The following is a 22,038-nucleotide window of genomic DNA, read 5'->3' on the forward strand; positions in this document are numbered from 1 at the left end:
AAGATAAGTTGTAATCAGAATGTGTGTAAAAATGAGAGGTCAACTGTCTGGCTTTGTCAATAAAAAAAATTAATTTACTATTTAAAGAAACAGGTGAGAAACTTTTTCAGTTCAGTAATGATGAAATAAAAAGCATTGTAAATATGAGTAGTTAGTAGCAGTAGTCACTGCCTGTTAAACAAACAATAATAAAAGGCTGATTTATTATTTTTTTTGTTAGCAGCCATTGGCATAGTTTTAGGCCCTAGGTAAAATGATACTTAACAAGGCTCACTTCACCATTACTATTGGTCAGTATAGCTGCCCTGAATTTCTTCTAGTTTAGTTTAACACCCCAATTCCTTTGTCTTTTGCATATTATTAGCCTAAATAACCTGATGATTAACTGTAAAATTATTACTGTGGTTATATACGATAGCTTAATTAACTGAATAACCACAATTAAATATAATTTCTATGTCTTTAATAAAAAAATATTTGCAATGCTTTGTTAATTGTTGAAATATTGTCACAATAAATTGCAGGAGAATAATATGTTTTCTTAACTTTCAGCCTGTTGAGCTCTCTTGGACACTGCATATGTTATTCAGATGGAATGTCAAATTTAAAAAGAACATTTTCCATATGCTATTTAACAGAAGAACACACTGTAATTCTTCACATTTATTAAAACTAAATACTAAAAAATCTGAATGAAATTTTATTAAAATAGCATTTGATTATTTGTTTATTATTATTATTTTTTTTTTCAAAATGCTAATTTGAAGAAGAAACAAACATAGCAGGGCCCTGGCCAACACTCTGTCCATTGCTTTTAAGTGGCTCGAAGCAGAGCTCTTCCACAGGAATACCAAATGCTCGCAGCTTTGCTTCAGAAGTCTTTAGCAAGTCATTATGGGCCTGTGGATAGAAATAGACAACTCTTTACACATCATAAAGGCAGACTATAGTACATAAAAATATTTTTAGTTTAATACTTTTAAACTAATACACAGTCATTCAGAAATACGAATAACCTTCTTGACATGCAATTTTAACTCCCATGTTCATTAATTTTGTAGAGATCATCCACAGGATACAAACCCTTGAGACTTTATGTAGTGCAGGGGTGTCAAACTCAATTCCTGGAGGGCCGAAGCCCTGCACAGTTTAGTTCCAACCCTGCTCCAACACGCTTACCTGTAGGTTTCAAACAAGCCTGAAGGACTCAATTAGTTTGATCAGGTGTGTTTAATTAGGGTTGGAACTAAACTGTGCAGAGCAGCGGCCCTTTTGAAACTGAGTTTAACACCTGTGCTGTAGTGTTTAAATTATCTTACTAGTTTATACTCATGCGAGTGAGTGATTTATGTAGAGATATGAAGCAATCACAACCATGTACACCACTAAATATTCTGCTCATTAGTAGACATTTCAAATAAGACATCCCACCCAGCAAGTAACAAGAGGAGAATGAGTTGGAATCCAGATGTACGTTTATTTGTGGATTTTGGAAGAAAATGCCGCCTTCTCTTAATTGTTGTTGCAGCCGCATGCCCTGCAAGTGTTTTTCTCACTAAAGTGGCACTATTTCCTCTTGTTTGTTCTAGATTGATATTTTATCTAGTAATTTGCGGCTATCATGGAGTCTATGAATATGCAAGACACCTCTGAGACTTCCTGAAGAGGTGGTATGTCTAAAAAGTGTAAACCTACCTACACTAGGGATTTACACACTCTAAAATAAAAACAAAATTCAAATTGTTTGCATTTTTTGTTTGGTTATAAAATATATATATATAGAATATTCCCTTTCACAGAATATTCCCAGCAAATATCCATAAAACTACCAGAATGGCTTTACCAGTAAATTAAAACACAAAACATGTGAGGGTAAGTTCTGATATCATTAACTAGTATTTTTGTTGACAAAATATGATTTCAAATTTATTTTAAACTGGCATTAATGTAGCTGGTTGTCTCAATTAAAAAAAAAAAAAACTAAACCACAGGATATAAATTACGCTCTACTTGCAGGTTAAAAAAAAAACAAAAAAAAAAAACTTATTTATCCCAAATAGTCATGGGTTGAATCATACATTCCAGCAACAAATATAGAAAAGTTACACAGAAAAGTACACAGCAGTGCAACAACTTAGGAATCATTAACAGTGTCCTTGTGTTTGAAAACAAAAGATGCCGAAATGCCATGTTGTTGTAGTCATTGACTTGCTACTCTAAATAGACGCTGTGTCAGAAATCACCAACTACTCAAGTATGTAGTGCATTTGAATTTACTACATGAGCATTAGAAAAGTACATTTTATATAGTATGAATGTAGGTAGTATAAATGGGACTCGGATGTACTACATTTACAATTTGTTGTAAGTACATGACCTACCCATGTCAGTTGTGTTACTTTAGTCTCATGAACTGAATCACGTGGAATCATGGGATAGCATAGCGTCCATTGGATGTGCACTTCAGAATACTGTGCATACTGTTTTTTGAATACTATGAATTCAGACATACTACTCGGGTCGCTCGAATTCAGACATACTACTTGTTTAATGTACTAAATACTATGAGTTTTTGGATGCAGCCAGAAGCTCACAATGCTTCTTCCGCTGAGTTCTTCTGATTGGTCCATTGCTTTAGAACTGAAATGAATGAGTGTTGCAGCGTTTTAAAGTTGGATACAGTGTTAGCATTTTCATTAGGAGATTTCAGTTTTGAAGTTTAGAGAATACAATTAAAAAAATATTCACAAGTTATTGTTTTTTCTGTTGTTTCATAAAGACGCTTGGCCTCAAACATTGAAATTTTTATACACAGTCTTCTAATTGTACTACTTTGTTTTCATTATTCCACTTATTTTGTACTTTTGTATCACAAGAAGCATTTCAAGTTCTGTAGCTTATTGCAATAAACACTTTTGCAAGTTTGAAATAAACAGAAAAAAGCAAGCACTGAAGATTTGTTGCTTATTCCTGTCGTACATACTGAACCTTGACTTCTGTTTACCCTTATACCCTTAATATTTACCAATTTGACTACACAGATGTCTGAGCAATGAAGATGGGCTGTGTGTGATATGTTGAAAAGTATTATATTATATTATATTATATTATATTATATTATATTATATTATATTATATTATATTATATTATATTATTATATTTTAATATAATATACAACTCTGATGAAGAGAAACACTTTCGGATATGTAAACGAACATTTGAGTATGTGCTGCAGCTTGTGATATCCTCTTGAAATAAAAGACCAAAACCCTAACTCACCAGTTGGCAGCTTGCACTTACCGAAAAAGTATGTATGTGTGAAAGGTGCTTTAGACTAATTCAGCTTTTTTTCGTGACCATGGTTGTTATGTTTGCTGTTGTATGCTAAAACTACATGTGACATTTATTTTCTCTGAAATACTTAACATTGGTGCCATCTGCAAAAACAATTGCTTACCTTGCAAACTCGTGCAACTTCATACTGTAAGTCTTTAATAGTATGGTTTTTGGACTCCAAAACTTCCTAAACAAAAGTAAGTAACTCTTGAGACACATTAACAAACACCATTTTTTTAGAACCAATTCAATAATTATCTTTTCAATTGGAGAAGTCTTTATAAAATCCTTTACCTCCAATTTATGGGTGACCACACTGAGGGTGGTGGGGTCCAGGTTGGAAGCAGACAGCACCTCACTGAGCTGGGCTTCCTTCTTCTCAAGCGTGTCATTGAGTGTGTTCAATTTGCACTCAAGCAGCAAGTTTTTAAAACCACTCTTCTGTTGAACCTCTAGAATGGCTTTAGTGAACTTCATGTACAATTCGTCCCGCTCCAGTTGAACCTGCACAATCAAAATTTCTTTAGCTATTACACATGCAGCAGTCATTAATCATTCTGCTGTTATATTACAGTGTGAACACAACATTCTTGTCGTTCTTGCTCTTTAAAGCATAGATCAACTTTTTTCCCTTCAAGTATGATGTCTAGCTTCTACTAAATTTCTAAAGAAAAGTTCCTCCAAATCACCTTAGAAAATCTCTGCTCCAACACTTCAAGCTCCCACTTAAGCTCTTTCATTTCTCTGTCAGACATTTTGAGACGAGCTCTTGACCGCTGTGAGCAAACATATAGAACATACATTACATATATCACACCACATACAAAAAGGAAATTCTGTTATATTCCAGAACAATTCACTAGCTTTACAGTACATTTCTAGGACCTTAAACATACAGTTAAAATGCTCTTGTCCTTCTCATAATTGGCAAGCTGTTTCTGAAGCTCAGCAACTTGTTCTTTTGCCTTCTGTGAAGACTCTTTAAGCTCCTTATTCTGCTCAAGTACTTCCGCCATCTCTTTATTTCTCTTCTCCTCGTTCTTTTTCATTTCCTTTAACTCTTCCTGCACACATTTCACCACAAGAGAAAACATTTAAAGCCTGACAAAAAAAAACACTTAATGTATCTCAGCAGCAGCAGTGTGAGAGCATGACATCAGGGAGCAAACATATAGCTTAAGTGCACAATACATAACAATAGTACAAGTAAAAACTTTAAGTACTTTAAGTGATCGGCGTGACCCACCGCGCCTGCCTTGAACATAGCCGTGCATTTATACTTCTGCATGCTTATTGTGTTCTTTAATAACGCTTCCGAAATGCAAGCTGGCAGTTGGTTTTATGTTCTCCTTTGTTGAGTTTTTCTGTGGGTATTTTGTTCTTTCTGAACGCTACAAGTAGCCAAAACTTACTCATTTAGAGGCGGGTACCAGCGGATGTGCAAAAACTTTAATCATAAGGTAAACCTAAAACACAAGTCTCCATCTGGAGCACCTTTACGGGACTCCACACTTGTGAACACTCACTCCATCGGGCTCTCAACACTATCCACGCTTGTCACCTGTACCAAGCCGACAGAGCTTGGGCTACACAACATTGCGACATGTAGTAACATTTTTTGAAAGGTGCGTATCAGCATTGTCGGCCATGCGACAACACGAAGGCTGTGCCGGAGCATACGTGTGCACTTGACGCAGAAGTATAAATAAGCCTTTACAGTTGGCGTGTGTTTGAGCGCTTCTTAGAAATTGAGCACATTGAAAGAACAATGGCTCATAATTAAGTCAATTGTCAAATGACAAAGACCAGTGTATTTGCAGATAAGGGATGGGGAGATGCTTTTGAGAGGCCACAGAGAGGACGCTCTAATGCTGATTCACATGGAGCCCTCAGCGCTTGACCGAGGGCGTGTCTGAAGTTAGAGCTCATACAATCGTCATAGAAGCATCAGCCAATGAAATTAGACCGCAACTGGCTACTGTCTAAGCTAGAGTATTTGCATGAATCAGACTGATTGGCTGACGCTTCTTTTGGCCCTTGAGAGGTTGAGAAATTCCCAACTTCTGCAGCAAGCTGCACACAATTTAGTTTGGCAACACTTCCGTGACGTCTCCCATTTAAATTGAATTGAAAATGTTGGCACTGACGCCCCATGTGAATCGGGTGTAAGGGTGAGAGAGCTTGTCTCTACAAGATGGGCAGTTTCCTAGAAGATTTTTTTTTTTTTTTTTTTTTTTTTTTTTTTTTTGCTACAGCACCTTAGCGTCTATTTATTGTTGAGAAACCAGAGTAAAAAATGTTTTGACATGAATGACAGCTGCCATCCCTGACTTCCTCATCATCCAAGCCCTCTGGACTTTTTAAATTAAAATACATTTTCATTGATCGGATCTCAAGTGAACAACACTAAATAGATGTGTGAAACGTTTTGAGCTTGTACACTTTCAACCCTATTCTAAGGTGAATTTAACTCAACTGCTTTTGTAATGTGAATAAACATGTGTTTGAATTCATTGAAACAGCTGCTAAAGAACACCTCTCCACCTACTGAGCTCATTCAGTAAACGAGCGAGATGTGTTGTAGAAGTGCACTGGAGAGACAGGTTTAAACCTTGTTGTTGACAATCCTTTGACAAGCTTATATATTATTGGAGAAACATGTATAAAGGAGAATGTTCTCTTACCAGTCCAGATATGCTTTATCTCTTATTTATTTAAAAATAAATAAGTATTTGACTGCTAATTAGATTTTTAAAATCTCAGTTAATAATTTCTGTTCAAAGCAACATTCAAGAATGCAATTTAAGCCTCAGAAACTGGATGGTTGCATGCTTTTGATCTGTCTTCTGAACAACTGATTATTCCTAGAGTATCAAAATCGATTGTGGGCAGTAGATCCTTCTCATATCTGGAACCTCAACTCTGGAACAGCTTTCCTAGCACAGTTCGGGAGACAGACACTCTCTGTCATTTTAAAACAAGATCTCTTTGCATTAGCATACACATAAAACAAAAATGCATAACTTTTGAAATCTAAATCCTCTAAAGGATTGTTACGCTGCATTAATTAGGGCAAATGAATTAAGGCAAACTTCTCAATAGACATTATAATTTTAACGGCATCTAGGCTTACATTAATCTGTTTCTCCTTAACCCGAGATCTACATAAATCCTGCACCAAGCCATATCCTGAGCAGATGCTGTGGCGGTTATGGAGGAGTGGAGAGCATGAGACTCGTAAAGATCCCAGTAACAGACAAGTCTCCGAATTGATCCTATTGGCTAGCCTGAACTCAGACCTGACACTTCTCCACGATGGACAGCCATCATTCTCAAGTCTCCGCCACCTAGACTGCAGCTCTGCACAAAAAGTTTGGCCAATGGAGAACTGGTCATGCTCAACTGACCCTGGTTTTTCTCAAGTTTTTTTTTCCCTTCTTTTTCATCAATCGGTGAAATGTATTTCTCAAGACTGGCTTGCTTGGTTTGGGACTTGGTGTGGAGCTGCGCATCACTGGATTTGCTCCAGTGTTTGGGCTTTCAGCAGTTACATTTTTACTATAATTAAAGCTTGGCTGAATATGTTTACATTTACTAGAACTTCTTCAATGTTAAGCTGCTTTGGCAAAATCCACATTGTAAAAGTTCTACAGAAATAAAGATTACTTGAATTAAATGATTTCATAAAAAAAGTATTACTTTTGATTTAAAAAAAATAGTGGTAATGAATTCAAAACAAAAGCATAATAAGAACAGCATATAGCATATAAACATGTACATATACAAATATACATTTAATTTTGTAAAACAGAATAAAGTATGTTGGCCTAATAGAAGTCAACTGGGAAAAAAATGATTTATCTATAATTTTCTTAGTTAATGTATATAAAGTAGTCTATTTATAAAGTGTGCTTAATTAATCTGGTACTTTTTAATGTTTCTTTTTGTACAATATGAAAATTGCAATTTTATTTTTTTTTATTTTTATTTTTTTGCAGTAACAACACCAACTCACAGACATTTCCTTGTCAGAGAAGTGGCTAAAATGGTGTAAAGTGGACAAAATGGACAGATTTAAATGCCAGGTGTGAATGGTAATGTGACACCTTTGTCCATGCGTGATAGGATATATATCTATAACACACATACACTTTCCTTCACACACATACACTATGGACATTTTTTTTAGCTTACCCAATTCACTTGTGTGTGGGAAACCTGAGCACTCAGAGTAAACCCACGCAGTGAGAACATGCACACTCCACACAAAAATGCCAACTGACCCTTATGCTGTGAGGTGAAAGTGCTACCCACTGCACCACCGAACCACCCTATAGAGTCATGGTTATAATTGTTGGCACCCTTGAAGTTTTTTCATAAAATTAAGTATTTTTCACAGAAAAGTATTGCCGTTAATACATGTTTCCTTATACACATTTTATTTCTTTTCTTATGTTTATTATGTTAAATATGTTTATTTCCTTTGTGTGTATGGAACAAAAAAAAAAGGGAGGAAAAAGAGCTAATTTGACAATGTCACACAAAACTCCAAAAATGGGGTTGACAAAATTATGGGCAGCCTTTTAAAATTCTAGATAAATACGAATGTTTTAAGTATGTGATGCTCCTTTAAACTCGCCTGGAGCAAGTAACAGATATGGGCAATATAAAAATCCCACATGAAAGCAGATAAGTTCACTTGACCTTGCACTGTGTGCACCTGCCTATGCCACACTAAAACCTGGTTTATACTTCTGCGTCAAGTGATCGGCGTGACCCAAGTGCATGCATGCATTGGGCTCAAACGACTCTCACGTCCGCCCTCACTCGTCAGCGCTACCAAGCTGACCAATCATAAAGCTTGCACTACACGTCGTTGCAATGTGTAGTTACATTTTGTGGGAGGTCCTCATCAGCGTCGCCTATGGCCACAGTGAGGGCTATGCTTCCACGCGTAGTAGGCTGCACTGTAGCGTACGTGTTTGCTTGAAGTATAAATCAGTCTTCTTAAGTATGGACAAAAGCCACTGTTGCTAATCACCCTGGGCATGGATGGAGAAGAAAAACTGTCCCAAACAAGTTCCAAAGAAATTCAAGCTCTCCTGCAGGTTCAGGGAGCAAGTCAGAATTATTAGTCCCCTTGAATTCCTAGCCTTTCTGTTTACATTTTTGCTTAATTTCTGTTTAACGGACAGAGAAAATTTTTTTCAGCACATTTCTAAACATACTCGTTTTAATAGCCTATTTCTAATAACTGATTTATTTTATGAAAGTAAATAATATTTTACTATTTTCAAGACACTTCTATACAGGTTAAAGTGATATTTAAAGGCTCAACTAGGTTAATTAGGCAGGTTAGGGTAATTAAGCAAGTTATTGTATAACAATGGTTTGGTTCGAAGACTATCGAAAAAATAGCTTAAAGGGGTGAATAATTTTTAAAAAAATAAAAAAATGCTTTTATTCTAGCCAAAATAAAACAAATATATTTCTCCAGAAGAAATAATATTATCAGACATACTGTGAAAATCAGACATACTGAGCTCAGTACATTCTGACAAGAAAGAATGTTTACTTATTCTTATAATTTGTAATTAAAACTTCTGCTAGCTAAATTGCAGAGAAATTGCAGATCACATATACCATGGCAAACAAATAATTTATACACAGTTATTCAGTTATTCAAGACCTTCTAACCAAAATACTGGAAATACCATATAAAGGTAAACAACATTGCCAATCCCTAAATTCATTCTGTCAAATGTCTTTGTATGAAAACTAAGCATTGACAGCTACAAGCAAACTGCATGAACCTGCAATATAAATAAAACCATCATTGTGTTCTTTTACCTTGAGTGAAGTGATAAGGTCCAGATTCTTGTAGACTATGTCACTGAAGTAGTTTCTGATGTCTCTGAAAGCTTTTTCATGGTTCTTCATCAGCATGTTAATGTGGGTGTTCTTCCGCTCCTCAATCTCATGAATCTCTGTCTTGCGTCTCAGTTCTTCCTCCTGACGCAGTTTCTGCATCCTTTTCTCATATTTGGACCCAATTTCTGTGACAGTATTTTGACTCAAGTTAGATTATTGCACAAAGTCTTCATTTCTCATTCCTTTTGTTTTATGCTACACTGTATTTTTACAGAAAATTATGTAAAAAATATTTGCTACTCATCAATACACAAGTGCTTCAAAATCAATAATGAGATAATGAATTAAAAGAACAGCAAAATAATAATTATCAAAGGGGTGACCCAAAATGGTCGAATATTTAATAATTCGATAGGAGGGGCCTGATTTAACTGTCAATCTCTGTTAAATAATCACATAGATTTTGTCATAATGATGTAAATAAAATTCACAAGTATTTTAACATGCATTAAATAAATCCAACCACCCATAAAAGGTTTACGTTTCACTTTCTATGATCTGTGACAAACAGAGAATGATGATCTATAGACAGCAGGGATTTAAAACCTTCAAAACAACTGTGATAAGAAAGTTAATAAGTTCATTTTTAATTTATTAAAATTAAAAAGGCACTTGTAAAATATGATACAAGAACAGGAAAAGGCAAGTTGTGCCAACAGCTCATGTCCTCATTCAACATCTTCTAACTTAAAGCATGTAAGTTTTTGTAAACCTATAAGATTCTCATATCCTTTCTTTTCATTCAACTTGATTAATCAGTGTTTTTTTTCCATTAACAAACTTGACAGGTCTGCAGTGCCAGTAAAGCCTAGTTAATGTTACATGACTTTCAACATTGGCAAATCGCTATGGCATTCAGATTATGTGTCTTTAAATCACTGTGGTATTTCACAAATACGCCAGTTTTAAGAATACATTTAACATGATTCCTGCCTTCCTACCTTATCTAATGCTTTATGTGCTTTAAGACTATAGGACAATACATACAGATTACAAACAATACATTACATGCACTTTGGAGTGAATTTAGGGATTTTTAAAGTCCATTTCAATATGGAGAGTAATTGCAAACAAAAAGGGAGTTTCTCGTTCCCCAACCCCACAAGCTGATGCATTGGGTTAAATCAGACTTTCCAGTCTCCATAGTCTGTCCATTACTTCTACTGTATCTGTTCACCTTAGGGAACGGAAGCAACCCTGTGATGTCAGACAGAGATATTCCAAGATTGCAGCGCCCAAGCTCTAAAAGCTAGAATAAAACCTGCTATTTTCGTCAAAACAGTTAAATTAACCTTGTTTGTTTTATATATTTTCATTACAATGAAAATAGAATTGCCAAATAATGTAAACTTACTGCTTCACTTTTACTTTAAGACACAAAAGTAGAGTCCAATATTATATTAGACGACTAACATTACACCCAACAGGAAATTTCTTAAACCATGTAAAGGATTTTTTCACCAGCAACAGCAACAGCAGTGCCCCTTATTTTCCTTTTATTGCAATGTTCAAATTATACAAATAAGTGGACCAATATGAAATATTTTATATTTAAAACAATTTTATTGTTTTTTTTTATAGAAAAAATACCAAAAGTGGGTCATGTTTTTAGCTGTAAAATACTGAAACGAAAGAAGTTTAAAGTTTGATTGTTTCCAAAATACACATTAAACAGTAAGTAGTAACTGGACAAATCTTTTTAGGCAGTTTCAGACTTCATTAAAATGTTGAGCCATTTTAAATGCTCCATTGTTCTGAGGTTACATGGGAAACGGCATGGACCATCAAGTTTTTTTTTTTTGTTGTTGTTGTTGTTGTTGACATTTTTGGATAAAAAAATTCAATGTTCTTAAAATACTGTTTATGATTAAACAACAAACCTCCTTTTTCATTCAATTTCTTAAATGTTACTGCTTAAATACTCCTATAAAAATGTGAAATATAAACCACTGTTTGTTTTATTTGTATATTACATGGATTTGTATTGTGAATCTTTGTTCTTTGTTTTATCTTTTTCATTAAGAAACATGTCTGCCTTTATTTTGTTATATTTTGCAACCTACCAATAATGGCTTATATTGCTTATAAAATAAGGAAAGTAATTTGGCTGTACAAAAAATCCAAAAAGGTCCACATATTAATAAATAATGCTATGACAGCTGTTTTAACATTAAGATGTGGTTGAATTGTCTCTTTTTACAGTTATAAATAGTTCAACAACACCAGATTGAAGTGGTCTTTACAGGTACACAAAAAGTTGATTTCACTATTTCAATTCAATTTAAAAAATGAAACTCTGGAAAGCTTGAAAACTCGACAGTGTCCACACTGCAGCCCGTAGCTTGATGACAAACTGAACCAGGTCTAATACATAATGAGCATGTGAGTGAGCGGTTGTGTCTAGAAACCCTAATTTTTTATATCAATTATTAAATTACACATTAAATTGTGTGGTATTCACATCTACACCTCCTCTAACCCTAAACCCAACAATTTCAGATATTAACGTCTACACATCCACCAACTCTAAACCCAACCATCACTGTAGCATGAGCGTTACTTTAGTTACAATAGCTATGTCTCATTTCAGAGGCTGCAGCCTCAGAAGGATGCAGACTTCAAAGGTGAGTCCTTCAAAATCCTTTACGTTTTGAAATTAGACAATCTAGCCTACAGAGGACAGATCTTGTTAACAGATCTGTTAATAAGCTTTGATAAAATTTGTAATGACTTTTTTAAAAAGTTTACAACTTATTTTAAGTAATCTGAAGGCAAAACAAGCTGAAAAATATATCCTTTGAATAATACAAGTACACATAAAAATGTAAACTGTCTATTGACCTTATTCTAAAATGTGGAAGTGCGCCTGTTTTCGCGATTGTCTTAGAACTTCCGTTTCAGTCGCCTATGGGAGAAATGACAAGGAATAATAAACGGCAAAAAACGGTCAAACTACTTGCTCTACAAACAAATGTTTGCATGACTATACAGACCAAGTAGAATAATATAACAAGGAAATATCAGTTAACAACATCAAACAGTGAAACGAGCAGTTTTTAATGTCTAAAAATGAATGGAAGTGAATGAGACCGGAAGTCTCGTGCCAAAAAGATTCAAATGGTAGCGCCCGCTCGTCTGCGGAGAATAAGGTCAATAAAATCACTCTTTAGTAAGATGTGTCATACTATTTTTGTTTATTAACAATGTTAATAGTGTTTAGATATCCAGGTAAAATAAACTTATTTCATACATTTAAACCAGAGTTTTCTTTTAAAAACATCCTGCTGTTTTTTTTAAGATACAGCCTTTGTCATGCAGCGATGACACAGCGCACTTCAAATGCTTCTTCATAGGATGCAGCCTCTGAAATGAGACACAAATAATGTCTACTACGTATTGGACCCTTACCAAACACACCTGTATGTAATTATCAAGTGCTGCTTCAGATCCTAACTAATTGATTTAGGTGTATTTAATCAGGATTGGAGCTGAATTCTGCAGGAAGGTAGCTCCCCTGGAACAGGGTTGATGACCCCTGATGTAGATTTATTACACTTAAGCTGCAGTCACAGTAGAGTTTGTATGTGCGAAATTATTAGACATTAAAAAAGCGAGTGATTGCTCCATGTTTTAAATTTCTGTCTAGAGAGTTCATGTTTTGATCCTCAATTGGTCTCGTGCAGTCAAGTGGTGCGATTTGACCCTTGACGCATGACCCTGCATTTCTGGTCTGACGCATTCGTGTGCGTATGAATGAAAGTCTTAGGGGAGAAAAGCGCAGCTTCAGACCAATATATTTATTGTGTTTATTTCTTTTAATTTGGATGATTGTGGCTTACAGCTAATAAAAACCCAAAATTTAGTATGTCAGATAAATTAGAATAGTACCTAATATATAAAAAGTAAAAAGTTTAACAGAAACGTTGGACTACTAAAAAGTATGAAAATGTACAGCACTCAATACTTGGTTGGAACACCCTTTGCATTAATTACTTCAGCCATGTGATGAGGCATGGAAAGCTTAGGTTGCTCGGATAGCAGCCCTAAGCCTTTTACGTTGTTTGGGGCGGTGTCTTGCATCTTATCTTCCTCTTTATAATACCCCATTCTCCATGGGGTTTAGGTCAGGTGAGCTTGCGGGCCAATTTAGCACAGGGATATAATTGACCCTAAGGCTGCGTGTATACCAAAGGTAGTAGCAGTGTGGGTTAAGGCCAATTCACACTACAAGACTTTAAACATAGGCAGATCGATGTGCCCTTCAGACTACACGACTTAATTTTTTGTCTTTAAATATATGTGGTATATACACTACACGACACTATGTAAATTACCCACAACAGCTTTGTTCAGCCACCAAGACCCAGCCAATGAGCTGTTGAGGGCACAGCTGTCAGAAAGAGCTGATGATGCATCATTGACACAGAGATATGTCAGCAGATCGATCACTCATCTATCTACACACTTTAAGGGATAGAAATTGCTTAATCATGCTCTTGTGTCCATGTAAACACAGGGTGAAGCGAGTACATCGATAACTATTTCAGTCAATCACAGACATGTCCGTTGAGCTGCTGAACACAACAGCCATTCAGCTCATGGCTCTCTAATTTGCTGCAGCTTGTCACTACATTTGATCAGTTGGCCAACTGGTCTGGAATATTTAGCATGATGGATATTGATGTTTCGTCTTTGACCAAGTATTGAATGCTGTACATGTTTATACTTTTCGGTAGTCCAAAATTTCTGTGTTAAAAATCCTTTTTTTTTTTTGGTCCTAATTAGTATTCTAATTTTCTGGGAAACTGATTATTAGGTTTTCATTAGCTAGAAGGCAAACATTAATAGTTAAAAAAAAAAAAATAAACACTTTAATTATATTAGTCTTAGTGTAATGAATCAATATAATATATACATTTCACTTTTTGAATTGAATGACTGAAATAAACTTTTTAATGATATTCTAATTGTGATGCACTTGTACTTAAGTGTGTCAAAATAATTTATTAGACAGCAACTTTACCTTGTACTTGTCTGGCAAAATCATTTCTCAAATCAGTAGTTTCCTCATCATGTTTCTGTTGAAAGACAATTTTGTTTAGCTAAACGTAAAATGCAAAAAAGAAGTGTAATTGCCACTGTAATCAGTAATCATGGTGTGAATTACAAAAATACAACTTTCCAATGTTTGTGACATGGATCAGATCAATTTTCAGAAATACATAAATATTATAATAATTAACATTTCTCAAAATGGCAAATGTAATTTATTACAAGAATACTGTCAATTAAATTAATTTGTCAATTAAATAAATGACATCCTTAATTAGACAAATGTTTAAATAAACTACTTACAGGGCTCGACAGTGTGACCATTTCACTCGCATTTGCGATCTGAAAATAGATGTGTGCGAACTGGATAATTTATTTAGTCGCACATGTGCAAATTTTTTTAATAGGCTTTATTGATGACTAGGCGTATAACGTTGGAAATCTATTGCAACTGCTCTCAACAACAGCAGATCTCTGGTTTCACACCATGTTAAAATCAGTTTAACGTTTAAATATTAGTCTTTATGATGCACAATCTTTGTTACTGTTTTTTTTAACAGTTATGTGTTTGTTGATTTTATATATAGTAATAAATCCATATTTTCAGTAAATCGGATACACTGTAAACACTTACATTAATTAAACTGACACCATTTGATATAAAATATTCAAATCAACTCTAAACATTTCTAAATAGTATTCTCTATGACGCACAAGCTTTTTTTTACAGTTGTGCCTTTGTTGTTTTTATATACAGTAATGAATCTATATTTTTATTAAGTCAAATACACTGTAGACACTTAGGTAAATTAAACTCTGACACCATTTCAGATAAAACATTCAAATCAACTCTAAAATTGTCAGAATACTATTATCTATGATGCACAAGCTTTGTTATTTACAGTTATGTCTTTGTTGATTTTATATACAGTACTGAATCCATATTTTCAGTATATCTGATACACTGTAAACATCTAAATGAATTAAACTCTGACACCATTTGAAATAAAAGGTTCAAATCAACTCTGATTGTGAAGGGGGTCCGGTGTGAAGGGGGAGCATTGTGCGGTGCGCGTACTGAAGAGCGGGAAGCCGGTATGGAGATGGTTGCTCATTGGGTTTGGTGTGCATGGAGAATGTAGCAAAAAACAGAGACTGAACAATACGTGAGATGGGTCTGAAATACAGGAGACTCCCGGGAAAAAACTGGAGTGTTGGCAGGTATGTTCTTTACTGATCACTAATCAGTCACAGCTTTACTCTAGTACAGGCTTATAAATAGTACAGGCTTATAAATAGGTCAAAGGTGATGGGACACCGCCTTGGTCCCAAAAAAAAAATGGTTTGTTTGCCACCCATTTACAATTTGTAGTTTTGATCCTACCTACCTTTTCTAAATAATATTTTACTCTAAAAAACAAAACAGGGGAATCCCTCTCAGCCTGGTGCTGGAAAGTAAAGTATATCACGGCCAACCCTATGCCTGCGTGACACTTCTCCGGGTAATCGAGGCTTTTCCCTCTGAAACTCTCCACACACAATTGCGTTCTTTACTGTATTATGGAGAATATACTTTTGCTTTACATATTTTTATTATTGTTTTTTTTTTTTTACATTTTTACATACAGCATGCTTATGGTTTTGTTGTATGCTACTGTATACAACAGTTATGTTTCTACATGTCATTTATGTTTACAGTGTACCTGTTCCTTCTCTTAGCAGATTATTTTCACTGTAGAACATTGTATTGAAATGTAGTAATAAGTCAATGCAAATGTTAATAAAAAAAAAATGCCAAGCAGTTTTAAGTTTTGCATTTCTTCTTCCTAATTGTATTAAAATTTGACTTAACCAATGATAAATCAAGATACATACCTCAAATAAAAACACATGGCACATTTTATTATCTACATTATAATATTTTCTAAATGTTATATTTTTTATACAAAAATATTTAAACCAGCTAGAACTTAAATGTAAACAATAATAAATATTACAATACATATACACTATACTTACTTCCAGACCATTTATATCAAAGTTGATATTTAGCCGCACCATGTTGGTGTTTCGTAACATCTCATTTTTAGGAGATGGGTCGTTAGCCCAACACTCAACTCCCAAGATGGAGTACCAGGACATACACACATACACTACAAAAAATGTAGCTTACCCAATTGTTGCTTCTTGACCTTCTTGCTGTGAGGCGACAACGCTACCTCTTGCACCACCATGCCGGCCACACGTTTACACCATACATTAATTATTCCTGTATGTCACACTGGACCCTGTAGTTTTAATTTCACCCTAACCCACGTCACCTAAACTATTTGACCCTTTAAAAAGTAAAGTAATTCACACCTTGATTTAATGATGTTAAAATCATTGACGTACTAGATGAATTCTCTTTAACACATTTTCACTGGACAGCTCTTGTTGTTTCAACTCAAGTTTCAAACTGCGCATATCCTTCCACTGCTCCTTCTCCAAATCAGCATGCTCATCCTGCAGCAGTTTGGTGCTGATGATGCTTTCAGCCTTTAGCTCAGACAGCATGTTCTGCTGTTCGTACAGCAAGTGCTTCACCTTCTGTTTATAAACCTGAATGATACAAAAAAACTGTGTTGTTTTTGTTTTAAGTGTTGACTTAATTTGTGGTAAAATGACTAGACCGCTTTTAATACCTTAATTTCCACTTGGTGGCGTTCCTCTACTTCCTCCAATTCACGCTCTCTGTTTCTCAGCTCACACTTATTCTCTTCGAGATGTCGTCGTGTAATTTCCCAGAAAGTGTGAATTTTGTCCCTCTCTAGCTGGAAATAGTTGCGTTCTTCTCTCTCCCTGTCCAGCTCCTCTCGGAGACGCATTATGTGCTCCTCCAACTACCAAACAATCATGAGTTAATGGCAGGTTGTTGAAAAAAATAATAAAATGAACATCAACAGCTTACAAATTATGCTCAATTACATCATCAGGGATGGGCAGTATTTATAATACATGCATTTTAAATACGTATTTGAGTATTTTGTAATTTGTATTTGATAGGGATGTTTAAAATGGGTTAATATTTTGTATCAAAATACTTTAGTGTCTTGTATTTTTAAAATATAGTAAAATACTTAAGAAGGTTACATGATGACATCATAAAAATGCAACCTCTGATTATAGCTTTATCAGCTATTTGGCTTGGCTTGAGATCAGAACAGAAAGTTTATTAAGAAGGTCATCACTGCTTGGAGTATATGCATGGAAATTTTGCACACATAAAGAAAACAACAGACAAATGGCAAAGGTATATTTAAGAGCAAGTCAACAATCAAACTGAGACTGTAAACTGAGACTCTTCCAGTGGAAAAAGAACTGAAAAAATCTTGGGAAAATGAGTAACCTTCACAAATAAAAGTAGTTTTAAATAGATTGATGATAGATGTATCAGAATAAGACAAACAACAGAAAAATAAGTCATACAGTGGCGATACCTATACTTCATTGGCTGTTTTAAATGAAAGTAGCTAATCTGCCGGTGCTCTTTACTGGTAATGAATAGGAAAGATGTCTGTCTAAAGATGTCAAAGTGGCAGAATACAGTATATAAGTCACAGAAATGTAATACTCTAGTATACAGATTGGCCAAAAACTCTAGACTCCACACTTTGCAAAAACAGATAACTCAATTTTTTGAAGATGGTGTGCACTGAAGAGAACAATTGCAAAAAAACTGAAGATTTTAGTAGTTGTTCAGAAATTATGTTTTATATTAAGCATTGAAGATTTCAATAAAAATAGATGTATTTAAAAACATGGTGTGAACAAAAAAATCAAATAACCTCTTCATAGATCATATACGTTTTGAAATATGAGACTGTTAAGAGATTGTTGCAGTTTCACTAGCCAGGCAATAGATGGAAGCACAATAAAGATTTTCCCATAAACGCACCGATAATATAATCCTTCCTGTGCAAACTGGGTGTATAGAGGTATGCAGTTACATACCTTTGACAAGCAAATATGATGGGTATGACAAGCAAATATGACAAATATGTTCAGACAGATGAACTTTATATGATTGGATATATTCCAACTCATTATCTTACATGGCTTTTACAGTGATTAAAGAGAACATATTCAAGACAGGACTTTGTGTATAAAATTTGTACAAATGTATACTAAAATGAAAGAGAAACAAGGATTATTAATACCTGTCAAATCTTGTTTACTTCACTAAGTCAGTAAAATGGTGAAGAGATTGACCGAATAAGCCTATTGATTGAAGGGTTGAGAAGAAATGTTATACTCCCTTGTAAAAGTACTTTGTAGTATATTCAAAATACAAAATACTGCATTGTTGTGGCTGCAGTATTTTGTAGTTTATTTTGATAGATTTCAAATTGATGTATTTTGGTATTTTATTTTAAAATACAATTCAATGTATTTTTGCCCATCCCTGATCATCATCGCCATAATATTATTTTAAGCTAACTTACTATTAAATTAGGGTGAACTGGCTGACAAGGACATTTTAGTGGAAATGGGTGACTATTGCAGATCTGTGGTTACTATCTAACGTTACCGACAAAATACCTGCTCTTTTGACATCTCCTCTGTGGACAAGCCGTCCACTACTGTTGGAGTTTTGCCCTTCGGCGACGATTTTCTTTTTGGTGGCTGAAATATGAAGTGATAAGTTAACGCTAAACAGGCTAACGTTACATTCGATCAAGATGAGATCTCTGCATCTATTACAAACAGCACAGTATCGTTAGAATGTAATGTTGCTAGTCAATAAACGATAAGAAATACGTTAGATTTGGTAGATTAACTAAGTTACCATTTGCAATTAACGTTAACACATTATAACACATTTTGGCTTAACGTTAGTGTTTATCGATGAGCTAACATTTAAAAACTGAAAAAATAACACTAAATTTATAACACAAGTTAACAACATAAGAAATACATAAAACACAAAATTTCAAAAAGTTTTAAGATTTTCTTACCATTATTTGGGAACGCGTAATTTTCGCCACAAATGAAAATGCATTGAATTGTTTCACAACGGTTTCCTAGCAACATGGGACTGGTGAACCAAAAGGGTAAAAACATTGTCTTCTTCTTTGTAGGATGGGCTGCGTTTTTTGCACTAACTAAAGGGAACATAGCGCCACCTCCTGTTTTATTTTCAACATGGTTGATTAGGTTGAAGTCAAATCTATTAGCCCTTCTGTGGAATTTTATTTAAAAAAATCTCAAGTATGAATTGGGTTAACTAGGCAAGTTAAGGTAATTAGGCATGTTATTGGATGACCATGGTGTGTTCTAAAAACATTTATGGGCTAATAATATTTGGGCTTATAATGTTGAAATTTAAAATTGTTTAAGAAAAATATATTAAAATAGTTTAATTCAAGCCAAACTAACAAGACTTTCCATAAAAGAAAATACAGGAAACACAAACACCACAAACATAAGGAAGAACTTTTTATGTGACAAAGAAGACATGGAAAGCAAATACTGTTTGTAACTTTCAATAAGTAATTCTGTGCAGTAATTGTATATAGAAAAGCCTAGATTTCATTTACATTTCAAGACATACAGTGAATTGTTAAAATTAAAACAAATGGAAGAAGTTTCAGTTTTGGCTATATGTGTAAAATATAATTTCATAAAGGGCTTTAATATATACAGGGGTTGGACAATGAAACTTAAACAGTGACCAATTTAGTGTTTTTCATGGCTAAGTTCGACCAGCCGGGAGGCCAATCATTGATTGTCTATTCCACCAGTAAAAGCAGGGTGTAAAGGTTTAATTAGCTGCGTAATAGAACAGTTTTGCTTTAAATATTACAATGCACACAACATTGATGACATATCAGAGTTTAAAAGAGGACAAATTGTTGGTGCACATATTGTTGGCATATCTGTGTCCAAGATAGCTAGTCTTTCTAGTGTATCAAAAAACATGGTAAGCAGGAGGATTTGAGCATACCACCAATAAGGATGTACCACATTCAAAAGGAATAACTGAGGATGCAAGAGGTAGTTGTCTCCCAAATTGTACCCGAATTGTCATCCAAAACAATAAAACCACAACTGCCCAACTCACTACAGAATTAAATGTGCATTTCAACTCTTGTTTCCACCAAAACTTTAGGGAGATCCACGTTATCAGTATGAATTGATAACAGGAAAGTCAAGTTAAACTTCTCCCATGGCCTGCAAAGTCACCAGAACTAAATATTATTGAGCCACTTTAGGGTGTTTTGAAAGAGCAGTTAGGAAACGGATTCCTCCACCAGCATCAATTAGTGACCTGGCCACTATTCTGCAAGATATATATATATATATATATATATATATATATATATATATATATATATATATATATATATATATATATATATATATATATATATATATATATATATATATATATATATATATTATATATATATATATATATATATATATATATATATATATATACATATATATATATATATATATATATATATATATATATATATATATATGTATGTATGTATGTATATATATATATATATATATATATATATATATATATATATATATATATATATATATATATATAATTTATTTATTTTTCTCTCTCTTGTTTTTTTATATTTCCCAAATGATGTTTACAGTATTTCCTATAATATTTATATATATACATATATATATAATTTTTATACAGCAGTTCTTCTTAACCCAGCCACTGAGGCAATTTGTTCCGGCCCTCCAAATAGTGTGACCAAGACATCAAAAATAAATTTAGTTCAGTCGAAAAATGGCTGCTATTGTTATGAAGTGACGTGCGTCTGTTCAATACAGCATAAGCTGCAGTTAAAGCATAGGCAAGTGGCGCGGGCAGCCGAAAACATTTGGATGTGTTTGTAGAAAAGGCCTTTTGTACTACAGTATACATTGACATCGTCAATAGGGATGCAACAATTAGCCGATTTCACTATAATAACTGCGCTTTAATTTGACACAGTTAACTAATCATAAAGGCTTCTCTAAGCCGCATTTCTGTTGCACAGAACAAAACGAACCTGCTGCAATTAAAGAAAGTTATGCCAAGTTGCCAACTGTGCTCTATTTTTACTATAACAGCAGCCATTCCCATATCATGTCTTCTCCCCTTGCAAGTTTGTTTAATGTAAGAATATATGACAATATGCGCGCACAAGCGGAGAAACGGATGCGCTTGCGTCTTTCTGGGTGCACACAGTATAAAACATCTCACTGTGAGAGTTGTGCGTGCCTTTCAGTGCAATGTAAACAAAAGATATGTTAGACAAATTATTATTAAAATGATTATGCATAAACGCAGATGCAATAACAGTTAATCTAAATAGCTACTTGCCTAATATAAAGCTTGAATTTACCTTAGACGTGATAACCGTGAAACCATGATTATTCTTTAGACTATATAATCGTACAACCAAAATCTATAATTGTTGCATCCCTAATAGTTATGCAGTTCAAAAAATAACATTTGAATGTGTCTGAATGTCTGAATGTAGAAAAGTCTACTTTAGCAATGCAATAATTTTGTTGTGCTCAGAAATACAACATTTGAATGTTTGTAAAAAAAAAAAAAAAAAAAAAAAAAAAAAGAAGAAGTCTATTGTACAATGCACTGATTTTAAGTAGTTTCAAAATACAACATGTTAACATTTTATTGTAGAAAAAGCCAA

At 34.1% G+C, this 22,038-nt stretch overlaps 1 protein-coding gene across 1 annotated transcript; it reads right to left on the reverse strand.

Annotated features, from left to right (window-relative positions):
* Positions 1 to 714: 714 nt before the first annotated feature.
* On the reverse strand, positions 715 to 19,411 carry drc4 (dynein regulatory complex subunit 4). The gene is given in 11 exon segments (NM_199634.1): positions 715 to 900; positions 3,459 to 3,524; positions 3,632 to 3,841; positions 4,027 to 4,113; positions 4,234 to 4,401; positions 9,188 to 9,393; positions 14,292 to 14,346; positions 16,715 to 16,921; positions 17,005 to 17,202; positions 18,902 to 18,985; positions 19,318 to 19,411. Coding segments are annotated over 11 exon segments (1,428 nt in total). The 5' UTR covers positions 19,321 to 19,411; the 3' UTR covers positions 715 to 756.
* Between the last annotated feature and the right edge of the window lie 2,627 nt (positions 19,412 to 22,038).

The sequence above is a fragment of the Danio rerio genome, chromosome 18 (assembly GCF_049306965.1).
Source record: "Danio rerio strain Tuebingen ecotype United States chromosome 18, GRCz12tu, whole genome shotgun sequence".
Classification (NCBI taxonomy): Eukaryota; Metazoa; Chordata; class Actinopteri; order Cypriniformes; family Danionidae; genus Danio; species Danio rerio.